Consider the following 12,631-nt stretch of genomic DNA (forward strand, 5'->3'; position numbering starts at 1 on the left):
TGGTTTTGTTTTATTTGACTTTCAGTGGGTTTTGGACTGATGGCCAGACAAAACAAGCCATTTGAATATTATAAACGGCTTGTTTTGTCTTTGGTGTTGTGTCTATTTATTTACATATATTTACACTCATGCATTTTCAATACATAGCTGATTTAATTGATAATAATAATTTAGGATATTAATATATAAGCATTTTTTGCTTATACCTATACCTTTTCAGTCTTTCTGTTTTGTATATTATATAGAATATTGTTTTGTGTTGTAATGATTGACTGAATAGAACACACAAACAAACAAACAAACAAAAATGTATAGATCAAACAATGAATCAAGAAAATAATCAACAGATTAATGAATGATGAAAATCGCTAATTGGCGCCAAACATAAAAATAAATAAAAATCTTTTTATTGTCATTTTCAAGTAAAGATCCCTGAACAATTTATTTATTGTCCTGCTCTATACAGCTAATAATTCCCACTTTACATTTGCAGTATATAATAATATTAATAATAATAATAATAATACATTACATTTGGAGGCGCCTTTCAAAGCACCCAAGGTCACCTTACAATTACAATAAAATAATATAGGGTAAAAGATAAGCATAAACGATATAAACAACAGTAAAACAGAGCATCATATATCTTCTACTTCTAATTTACATCAATAGACTCACACTGCATTGTGTTTGTTAAAATGGTGAAGGGTTAGTGTAAGAGTGTATTGAAATGAGTATAATATATGTGGTTGGTCAGTAAATAAATGAAGAAAAACGAATGAAAGCCTTCAGATAAAGATGTGTGTGTAGATATATGTGTCTGTAAATACATATTGGAGTATTGACAGACATTAACTCTCGGTGCAGTGACCATAACAGTTCAATGGTGTAAACAAACTTTGGAACACGGCAAACAATGCACAACCCGCAGATGGATTGCTGCGGACTGTCTCATGTTACATGCTGTTTCATAACCTCACTCAGCTGCAGTTGATCATGTGTCATGTGATACGTCCACCGTGGACTTAGATTTACCATGGGATCCATGACAATAAAAAGGTTTGTGCATCAGCTTTTGACGTCTGTTATCTTGCATCCATACACACACTTTTTCGGGCACCTAGATGAAGAAAAAGCCACAAAAGTCACAGTTATTGACGTTACCACCTTTACAGGAAGCGATGGCTTCCGGCTGCTGTGTGATAGTTCATCGAAACACATTGAGCACGCAGCTTCCCCATATCACACACACACTCGCACACACAGAGCACGGCAGGCAGGAGTCTGGCTGTTAGATATTAGCATCATCATGTCGAGTCAAAGCGAGCCCAACAGCACAGGAGACAATCTACTGCAAACACCAGAACAGGTATGGACTACAGTGCACTTGTATTGATTTGTATGAATTATAGAACATTTTTGTTTCATTTTTGGCTCCCTGACTGCCAGTTGCTAATTCGTTTATGCGGGCCAACTGACGATGCTGTCAAATATATATTCGATTGTGAACTTCTTTTGTCCTCAAGGTGTTTTGTGTGTTTCTCGATGGGTTTTGTGTATTTCACGCTTTCAGACGATCATTTTCTTGTCTTCGTTGTGAGATCCTAAAAACCTAAACTTGTCGGATGAGCTGCAGCAAAGTTAAAATCACACAGAGACACTGAGTCATGTTTTCCAAATGGCTATTTCAAGATACTGTGACTATGATTCATAACCGCCTTAGATCACAAGGATTTCATCATGGAAGATAGCGTACGTAGTCCGTGAGCACACAGTAGTTTTGCCGCTATATACAAACATTATGGAACTTGTCATGTGTGCGATGTGGTTGGGTACAGGTGTATTTCTATGTGTAGGATGGGTGACTGTAATTTTCTTTAAGGTGAATTTCTCTGGTTTGATATTAGGTAGGTTGTTGCTTCTAAGTCACTTTTATTATCAGCAAGAGAGGAAGTGCCTTACAGAGAGAGGCCTTATCTGCAATCAAAACCTAGTGGTGCTTTTTCTATTTGTTTGTTGCAAGTGGAGGTATTTTAAGGTTTCTTGCATTATAAATAGCTGAGGATGAGAATGAGGTGCCCTTTAAATACCTGTTTCACTCAACAATGCACTTTGACATCATGATTCGACTCCCTGTGTTTTAAACATAAGCATCTGTTATCGTCTGTCTTCCAGGAACATGGCTTGTCAAGACTCCGACAGGTAAAACACATCAGCATTGCTTTTCATGCAGTGATTTTTGTCTGTGTGTCTTACAGAAGATGTACCATTGTTGCAGGGAAGGGTCGACCAAAAGACACTAATGAGTTGCATTATGGGAAATGTAAAATCCAACGTTTTTTTTTGGGACTGGGGGTCAAAAGTCAGGATACCTCAGCCTCTAGTGTTTTGATTTTAATTAATACTTTTTATGAATAAATCCCCAAAATGTACCGAATTGCAACACTAATTGGTAGAGTGTGTGATCATATAATAGGTTACCCAACTAACAAATATAGTCTATGAACAAAATTGAATTCTGTATGGAAATAAATGTAAACCACTGGCTGTTTGTAAAAAAACAAAAAAAAGGGGAAATGCATTCAAACTAGTGTGGTTTGGAAAATAGTCCACAGTAATCATTCATAGTGAATGGTATGGTCCTTTTAAGTAAGTGGTTTGTCCCGGCTGACTTTGATTTTTCTTCATATTTCTCTTGTCAGTTGTCGCCTGGCCATGTACGTAAACTGGGGTTGACGAGGAAAACGAAAGAAAGGAGGGTAGGTGACACAACGTGACCTTCACATTCCTCAGAATATCTCGAAAGTGTCTGTTGCATCTGACAGATGGTGTAGAAAAGGTTCTGTTCTTCTCCGTTAGGATTTCAAGGCAGATGAAAACCCAGAAGAGAAGGCACGGAGACACAAGGAGCTGAAGGTATCACCATCCGTGTGTTGTACTTGTTTTGTTTTTTTCCCCGAACCGAGTTCTCAATCTGTTTATTTCTGTTTCAAGCTGAAGCCGATGTACCGAGAGCTGCTGTACACCATCGCTCATAAGATGGGTAAACCGTCATCAACTGAGGTCTTCATAGATAGCCAGCTCCACCAGTACATCCAGGAGGTTAACACTTTGGCTTCACACATAGCACACAACACCGCTGCTGTGCTGTTTGTATGATTGTTTGCACAAATTCTCTCGCTCCATCTGTCCTATCTACCAGGCTTTCACTATGACGGAGTCAGAACACAGCAGCCTGACAGAGAGAGTGCAGAGCACGGAGGTGAGAAAAGCATGTCAGCGTGTTTGTTCCAATTGCTGCGCCTCCAACGACCCCTAATATCTATCTGCATTCATACCGTGCATCTTCACTTTCCACCATCTTGTCATCTGCATGTTTGAGGCCTCAATAAGTGGCTGCCTGAGTGCCAACGTGTCTAAATAACTATCTGACCCTTACAGCCTCCAGTACACTGCCTCATGGCCACTGTAAAGGAAGCCAAGGAAATCCTGGGAAAAGACATCAGTGGTGAGGATGACTCCTAATGACCTTGGTGATACACTGAGTACCAAAGTTGTCACCAAAGTACCAAAGTTGTCACTCAGTCACAATTACGTCAACATCTACTCAGTGGATCGGCACAACATCGGGGTGCAGACGTTCATGGTTCCCTGATGATGTACCCCGATGACTTTAGTGACCCGCTAATTTGGCATCTAGCGCCACCCGATTTAAATGTTTTGCTCCACTGTGAGATGTTGCGATAACCTTCAGATGGACTGCCAACAAGCTTTGTAGCAGACATTCATGTTCCCCTTAGGATGAACTGTCACAATTGATGAGTACTGATGTTTCCTCTCACGCCATCGCGAGACCAAAATTGTCCTATCTGTCCTATACCTGCAGAACTAATGACAATCCCATCCACATTCAGCTGAAACCTTGTGTTCAGTGCTAACTAGCAAATGTTAGCATGCTACCACGTAAAACTAAAATGTGAGTAAAGATTGCACCTGCTGAGCATAATCATGTTAGCATTGTCCTTGCAAGCATTTAGAATAATGAAATTAACGTATAGCACGTAGATTGTCTCTCAAGATCCCATTTTGAAAGTGACTCTGGCGTTGAAATGTAAGTGCTTAAAATATTCCCGTACCTTAATAGAATGACTCTATCTAGATGTGTATCTTCTGTGTGGTCCATGGGGAGCAGTCTCTTGCTATCTCGGAATTATAAAATACTGTCATGGTGCAAGCCACCACACTCTGACTTCAGTCTACTGCTGATTCTTTGGTGTATTGAACAGGTTTCAGTGACCCATACTGCCTGCTGACCATAATGGAGGACGAGGAGGAGAGTCGAACCCGCCGGTCCAGAGCCAAACCCTCTAAATCTATTGTAAAGGATGCAGTATCCAATGACAAAATCTACCAGTCAGACATAAAGAAGCAGACTCTGAACCCCATCTGGAACCAAACCTTCATACTGTGAGTCTAAATGTGTGTATTTGCTGTTTGCCCGGTGAACCGGGTTGAAGTTGGATTTTCTCATCGTGTTTTTCTTTTTGGTTTTAGAGAGTTCGAAGACATTGCCGGTGCTAGTTTCCATCTTGAGATGTGGTGAGGAAAACAACCAGAGCTGTAATTATTCTGCTTTGAAAGCTTCCTCTTCATTGCATTCGCCTTCATCGGGGCCACCCTGACCGTCACCTTCAAAATGTCAATCAAAGAGACACTCACCAACCGGGAAGAGACTCAAAATGAGCACAAAGAATCAACAACAAAAAGATGAAAAACAACCACAAAGAAGCACAGAACATCAATAAAGAGACACAACAACTACAGAAAGGGACAAAAACAACTACAGGCAAATAAAACTACAAAAGACCAAAACAATTATGAAGTCTAACAAAACTACAAAAACACACAAAATGATCACAATGCAACTACAAATAGACTCAAAATGCCTTGTGGTCATTGTGTGTTTCTCTGTTTGACTACAGAGAAACACACAATGACCACAAGGAAACACAAAACAGCTACAAAGAGACATAAAAGATATACAAAAGAAAGACAAAGAGACTCAAATTGGGCAAAACCTCTCACGGCAAAAAACATTGCCAAAACAATTAGAAAGTGGCACAAAATAACAACTACGACAGAAAAAAAGAAGACCACAAATGGACTTAAAGAATACAAAGAGACAGAAAACAGCAACACAAACAGGCTGAACAACAATAACATGGAGGTGGGGGGCCTTTTGCATGTCTGTGCCCAAGGCTCCATTGTCTCATAATCCGCCTATGACCCTCACAGTGCTCTTTCCATTTCAGGGACAAGGATGAAGAGGTTTCCCTCACTCAGAAACTGGAGGAGATCAAAACCAACTTTAGTAGTTTGAAAAGGTATGAGCTACACTATCTCTGTGACACACACACACACATACACACACACACGCACGCATGCACACACACACACACACACACACACACACACACACACACACAGATGAGCAAGCGAAGCAGGTGAACTTTTCCACTTGTGTCTGTTTAGGATGATCAAGGAGGCCAAAAAGGAAAAAGGCACAGATGACTTTTTGGGAAAGGTGGTCATAAAACTACAGGTAGTAAACATTCACATTTCTACATCTGCTTTTTTATTTTTCACGTTCTTCCCAGTCCAATGCTTACTTGCAACCGTCTCACTTTAGGATCTCCACTGTACCGAAGACAACTGGTACAATCTGGAGCCCAGAACAGAGACGTATCCCGACCGCGGCCAGTGCCACCTGAACCTCAAGTTCATCCAGAAAGCGGTAAAATTTGCATTTTTTAGCAATTAATAAAGTGCATTACCGTCCTGTAATGCTTTGTTGGTTTTATGTATACATGTAGAACACTTAGGCATGAAAACATTTGGTAGAATAAACAAGGAAAAGCGCACCAATGAAATGTCATGCTGGTGAACTGTGGGCAGCTGGAGGAGGAACTGAAACGTATGACCTCTAGTGAAGTTAACGACACCAGTGTTTAAGGGACAAATCCAGTCTGGCGCGATACTGAAAGTGGATTTGTGTGTTTCGTGATTGACAGAGAGACGGGACGCTGAGCGCCGGTCGTAGTGCTTACATCAACTACTGTGGGATTCTGCAGCAGTTTGTTCAGGCATACATCGCCAAGCAACAGGTAAAGGACGAGCACACTCTTTCTTTTTCCAAAGAATCCCATTCGAACCGCTCACTTTTCGTTCTCTCTCCTCAACCAACTCTTCCAGAGCTCCGCTCCGTGGAAAGGGGCCCTGTGTGGCGAGGCTCAAACTCTGCTGGAGCTCTATGCCACGCAGAATGACCTCTCACCTTTTCTCCAGGACCTGGCGTAAGCTCCACGTTTACATCTCGCAGATTTATAACAGACTACGGGAGACTATACCAGTGTTTAGACTGGAACCTAAGACCAGTCTGTGAGCCAGATTGAAAACATCTCAAATGCAATGTAAACAGGCTTTATATTGCTTTTCACTGTACAGTATTATAATTGATCAGCTTTCAGTGGTTTTGTATGAGGTGATATAACATAAGTCCATAAGTCCTAAGTGAATTTCAACACACACATCATAGACAAAAACGAACAAATTCAATGAATTAAAGCTACTAATTTTGCAAGAATCCACCTCTCCCGAAAAAAACAGCCAATCAGAGCTGATGGTCGCCTTGTTTGAGCGTTTGACCAGCATTCACTAGCGGTGATTGACAGCTGCGTTAGAGACACCCTCAGCTCTGATTGGCTGTTTTTCTCTGGGTGCTGTGGAATCTTGCAAAGTATCATTGAGAGCACCGAAAGGAAACAGAGAAACGTGATTTTTTTCACCAATTCTCTGTCTCGAGTTCTGCTGGGAGGATATAAAGACAGTTTGAGCAAATATGACAAAACTTTATTGTCACTAAAGCTTTAAGCTTGAGTTGTTGTTTTTACACATTTGAGGAGTTATGCTTGATGTAAAGCACAACAGGCGAACGCAGTATATAAGTATATATATATATATATATATATATATATATATATATATATATATATATATATATATATATATATATATATGAATATATCTTTCTAGTCTTGTGCATGCCGTGTTGTCTTTCTGTGGCACTTCTTAGTACGTGTGTGGATGTGTGCACCTCGACAGGAAGTGGGTGGCTTACAGCAAGCTGTACCAGAGCCTGGAGGTGGACTCGTCTGTGCTGTTCCAGCAGCTGACCAGTGTAGAGTACCACTGGCATCAGCAGGAGCTGCCGTACCAGCAGGTATGAGCGCTCACTTCCCCGACAGAGGTGCAAATGTTGTACTCTCCTACATTCATTTGACATCTATAATTACTGGTCACTTAGCAGATTAAAATAGGATCCTTGATACATTTTACATGACTCAGATTAGCTCAAATATGACCTTGACCCTCAGTAACATTACAATGAAGCGTACATATACTGTTTCACTAATACTCAATAGATATGTGGTGGCCATGAAGAGTACTTTTATTTTGAATTCCTGAACATGTTATGCTGCTAATACTTGTATATGACATATATTTTACATTTTTGTAACTTTTTGACAGCTCTTTCAAATCACACTTTCCTAGTTCCTTTTACTAAAACGTAAAAAAAAACACAACAGAAACCAGGAGTTGATATCGAAGCACACGTGAGGGTTTGATGAAGGTGTTCCACTCTGTTACCAGAAACAGGAACTCAGGGACTCTCTTCATGGCTTCCTGCAGTACGGACTGTGTCTAGTGGCCAAATACAGAGACATCTTCCCCCCGACTCCCAGCGCCACTTCAAAACTCCACACACTGCTCAGGTACACGTGGTTTACGTTCAAGTTGTCATAGCCGACATGGCGGTCGTGATTAAATGCAGATTCAGCAACGTGAGGGATGTGCTTTTGGTCTCAGAATCTTGGTCCAGATCTGCAAGACTCAGGCGTTTCAGAAACTGAACCCGGCTCAGTTTGAGTTACACGACGAGGTCAGTGATGCCATAGAGGTCAGTAACAACACTAATGAGACCATTATATCCGTGTGGGTATCAGAAGTCTTTCATTACTTGTAATAATATGGCTTCTATATCAGACAGGTACAAAGGAGTGGTTCACCATCAAAAAGGGTTTGCATCAGCCAATGACTAAGGTGAGGACACATCATGGAGGGCGATGTGGTCTCTCTTGTATTTCACGGCACTAAAAGTTGTTTTTGCACCATGGGGACACACAGGACCTGTCAGAGATCGTAAGTGCCCTCTCCAGGTTGATTGGGGAGGTGCAGGAAGACGTAAAACACAACAAGGTCGCCTGGAATCGGGTGTTTGTCAGGTGAGGGGGGCAATTGAACTACTGGAAGTACCGGCGTTGACTTTTCTCCATCATTAGATGGACATTTTTAGACTCAGTGTGACTAATCAGTCATGGCTGCGTTCCATTCAGGTCGGCCAGTTCCAGGGTCCCCGTTTTGTGTATGCCGGCCCGGAGTGACTCACTGGAGCACTGAAATGGAATGAGGCCATCTTTAATTTTATTAGTTAACCTAAACAAAATCCTGTTAAATCCCGTTTAGTTTAATGGTATTTTTTAAATCTTCTTCCAAAACAAACAAACAAGCAAACCAAGGTATGTTTTTTAAGTATATGTTTGAAATGTCATTAATGTGTTTTTCTCTCATCGCTGTAGTGCCGTGCAAGTGGACGTGTTCACGGTCGCCTACAAGCGGTTTGACTCCCTGGTACGTGGCGGACAGAGCCGCCTGAGTCCCCTCAACTGCTGCTCTTCTTGACAAACTCCCTTTCAGTCAGTTGGTCTTGTCTCATATCCGCTCGGCTCCTTTTCTCTCCTCCACAGCTCGCAAAAGAAGTGAGGGAAACCTTATCCCTGATCGAGGGTCAGATGGAGCAGGCTCTCGCCAACAGCCTGTTCCCTGTGTACCTGAGCCTGCAGGCCATCCACAAAGACAAGGCCTTCTTACAGAAGAGGTCAGCCATCATACGCACACCCTAATCTAGAGCACTTATTCCCTACCTTTTTCTTTCCTGACATCTGTGACAGATGTGATCAGCACCCCTTGCATTGGCACTACCTGTCGTGTTCTGAACTTTCTTTTTTGGGGCTGGTTGTACGGGATGCTGTCTCCACTCCTGTAGGCCCGTCTCCCTTTGGCCAGACAAAGCTGCCAGAGTTTCAAACCGGACAAACATCAAAATGTCTGGCGTTCTCACTGTTGTTTCAGGGGATTGCTTGAGTTGACAAACTTCCAAGAGGGCTTCAGGGAGGCTCTGCCCTACTGGCTAAACCAGGCGTTCAGCACAACTCAGGACCGGGTGGAGAGGGCTGTGCAGGTGGATCAGGTAACACTCGGGATGTTGATGCTTTCCTGTTATGATGAACATATAGTTTATTTGTCACACAAAATAGCCACAGGGAGAGAAAAAACAAGGAGACTCAAAATTACTACAGGGAGACAACAAATGACCTAAAAGAAACACAAAACAGCAAAAAAAAGAGGCCTAAAATAACTAAATGACCCCCATAGTTTATTTCATCCACAGGCAATATCCTCATGATGTGTTTCAAACTCTCCTCTCAGCTCCAGCCCCTGCAGTCTGGCGCGGTGCCCATAAAACACAGCTCCTCGGCAGTGGACCTGGTGGCATGCATCCAACCAGTCTGCCAGCTGTGGGAGCAGCTGTCCTGGCCTGACCCCGAGGAGGCCTTCATGCTCATGGTCAAACTCACCGAGGTACAGCACGCAGCCCCCTCCGGGGTCCTAATCACGTGCTAGTCCTGTCAGATTATCCGAGCGTGGGAATCTTTGTTTTCTGTGTTTCCAGGATGTGTGCAAGATTGTGGTGAACTACTGTCACACCCTGAAGGAGAGGGTCAGGGTGCTGTCCGAGAACTCCGACCACGGCAGGGCCATCAACATGGTAAAAAAGGGGCAGGCCAGGATAAGAAGAAAAGAAAAAGAAACATTTAGCATGGTATGAATGATACGCATCTATAATCATTCCCTTCTCTCCGTAGTTGTGCGTGGTGGTGAATGACCTTGAGCACTTGCGGTCGGTGCTGAGCCGGCTTCCTACACAGCTGAACTGGGCAGGGCTTCGGGATCGGACCCAGACTGTGATCGGGGAGAGCCAGTTCCACAACACTCTGCCCTCACAGCTGCAGCAGGCCCAGGGCGTCCTCGGCCGAGAGATTCGCTCCGCTTTAGACACGCTCGGGAAAAAGGTACAACATTGACCACGTGGTAACGAAATGGTGATATAGAGTAGAAAGAAACCCCTTCAACATGACCTATGTGATCTGCCTTCCTCTCTTCCTCTTTCCAGTTAAACATAGACATCGAGACTCATGTCCGGAACATGTCCACCAGGCGGAGAATTCCCTCCAAGTCCACAGAGGATGTAGGCAGCCATTACTGCCAGTGCAACACAAATACAGAGGCCCTTTGATGGATGCCTGATGTCCAGCCTCTTCTCTTTTCTTAGGCCGCAGACCCTCTGATGCGCTACCTGGAGCAGGAGCTGCACTATATGAACGAGAACCTGGTTCAGGAGAACTTTAACAGGTGCTCAGGCTACACGTGTCACAATTTTGTCTTCAGCCTTGTTGATGCAATCCAGTTTCTCCCTCTGCACCGCCTCATGAAATTGTGTTAATTTTTATTTATTTCCTACTTCTCGTGTCTAGTCTCCTGACTCCTCTGTGGAATAACTCTGTGAAGATCCTCTACCAGGTGGCTACTCATCATCCACAGCAAGGAGGGCTCATGGTGTTCTGCCAGAGACTGCTCTATACGCTGCAGGTCGGTCCTCGGCAATGTGGTTGTCTGAAACTCAGAGATTAACATTGTATATATCTTATTTATCGAATCTGTGCAAAGACAACATGTTGCAATAGCCTCATGGTACATTTTATTTTTGGTGTGTATTTCAGTGTCTGGAGCAGTGCTTCCTCGCTGAGGGAAACGGGCTCCCGTCGAACACGCTCCACTCTGATGAGTACAAGGTGAGGAACTATTGGCCACATTTCAATCAGCCGTATGTGTTTTTTGTGTTAATTGAAAACTGTGTGATATTATACTTTTTTTCCCCCCTTCCCATTTCTTCATGTGTCTAGGCTCTCAAAGCCCACCTGACTCACAACTCTCTGAGCAGCTGGCAGCTTGTGGAGAAGTTCCTCGAGAGGAAAATATGGGAGCAGGTGAGATCCTAGCCTCTTCTCCGGCTGCGGTAAAACCCCATGATGGTTGTTCACCCGCTTTCTCCGTTTCTCCCCGTGTGCGAGACAGAACGTGAACAGCTCGGAGAAGTACGGTGCAGTCACCCTCCTGGTGTCCTACAGCAGATCAGACCAAAGGCTCAGAGTTGAGGTGTTGAACGCGGTCAACCTCCTACCAATGGACTCCAACGGTGAGGCCACGCAGATCCATTACAGGTTAACGTTCATTGCTGTGCAACCTCTCCCGTGGAGGCCTAACGCTCTCAGTGCTTTTGACAGGTCTCAGCGATCCGTTTGTGCAGCTGTGTCTGGAGCCGAGCCACACTTTTCCCGAGGTGGAGCCTCGATGTACGCGCATCAAGAGCTGCGATCTCAATCCGCTTTTTGAGGAGGCCTTCGAATTGTAAGCTGTCGGTCTCTGTGAGCGCGTACGCCATACGGATGTTGTTGTGTTTTACCTCCCTCATCCCCCGATCCTCTGATCTCTGCTTCCCCCATATCAGTTTGGTGTCCCTGGGTCAGTGCCAGGCTACGGGGGCTTGCCTGGTGGTGACAGTTCTGGACCACGACACCTTGATGACAGATGACTTTGAAGGCGAGGCCTTCCTGGCCCTCAAGGCCATACCGGGAGTCGCCGGTGAACGCAAAGGAGATGGACTCAGCTCACAGCCAGATGCCGTCCCTGCTCAGATCCGCCTGCCTCTCATGCATCCTAAACCTAATGGTATGATCCATCAGTGAGTTTAGACCACTGAAGCAGGTTTTCAATTGATCAACCTATTAACCAAAAAAACGTCATGCCGGGACCTTATTTAACTCCATCTGACCTTTAGATGTGAGATAATTGCTGTGGTAAAAAAAAAAAACATTTTTAAAGATAAAGACACAACCTAATCTTGAACCGGTTTCTCATTTCCCAGAGGACAGCATTCTGACGTTACTGGAGTCCAGGAGAGGAGAGCGAGAGGCTCAGGCCTACGTGAAGAAGCGAAGACAGAGGGAGAAACAGTCCCTGGACGGGATTCAACCCTAACGAACACATGGACAACTCCTTCCTTCCAAAAATATACAATTTATTTTTTAATGATCTGTACCAAAAACAAAGAAATATCCACTCAGAAAGAAACACTGGTGTCGGATGAGTTATGAGTTGTGTGTGTGGACCATGAACACTTTCACACCTGCATATAAACCTCATGCGCCTCACACATCTTTAGTTTCCTGATGCTTGGTCGAATCAGTGCAAGAGATAAGTATGGCATCACTTAACTGTCTGTGTGTGTGTGTAATACATATACATATATATATATACACATATATATATATACACATATATATATATATATATATATATATATATACACATATATATATATATATATATATAT

The 12,631-nt window shown here is 43.3% G+C and overlaps 1 protein-coding gene across 1 annotated transcript; it reads left to right on the top strand.

Moving 5' to 3' along the window:
- Positions 1-1,309: 1,309 nt before the first annotated feature.
- On the top strand, positions 1,310-12,369 carry unc13d (unc-13 homolog D (C. elegans); the record flags this gene model as incomplete). Its single annotated transcript, XM_079237774.1, has 34 exons — positions 1,310-1,369; positions 2,176-2,202; positions 2,703-2,759; positions 2,860-2,916; positions 2,995-3,102; positions 3,203-3,262; positions 3,442-3,508; positions 4,287-4,467; positions 4,555-4,599; positions 5,313-5,384; positions 5,533-5,602; positions 5,690-5,794; positions 6,072-6,164; positions 6,253-6,353; positions 7,162-7,279; positions 7,711-7,832; positions 7,927-8,017; positions 8,104-8,160; positions 8,245-8,342; positions 8,697-8,748; positions 8,865-8,995; positions 9,250-9,367; positions 9,607-9,759; positions 9,851-9,946; positions 10,044-10,250; positions 10,352-10,426; positions 10,511-10,590; positions 10,713-10,827; positions 10,959-11,030; positions 11,142-11,225; positions 11,314-11,434; positions 11,523-11,646; positions 11,747-11,967; positions 12,164-12,369. 34 exons carry the CDS (start codon positions 1,310-1,312, stop codon positions 12,274-12,276), a joined length of 3,351 nt encoding a protein of 1,116 aa, XP_079093900.1. The 3' UTR covers positions 12,277-12,369.
- Positions 12,370-12,631: the final 262 nt, after the last annotated feature.

Source organism: Taurulus bubalis (genome assembly GCF_910589615.1).
Source record: "Taurulus bubalis genome assembly, chromosome: 2".
NCBI lineage: Eukaryota > Metazoa > Chordata > Actinopteri > Perciformes > Cottidae > Taurulus > Taurulus bubalis.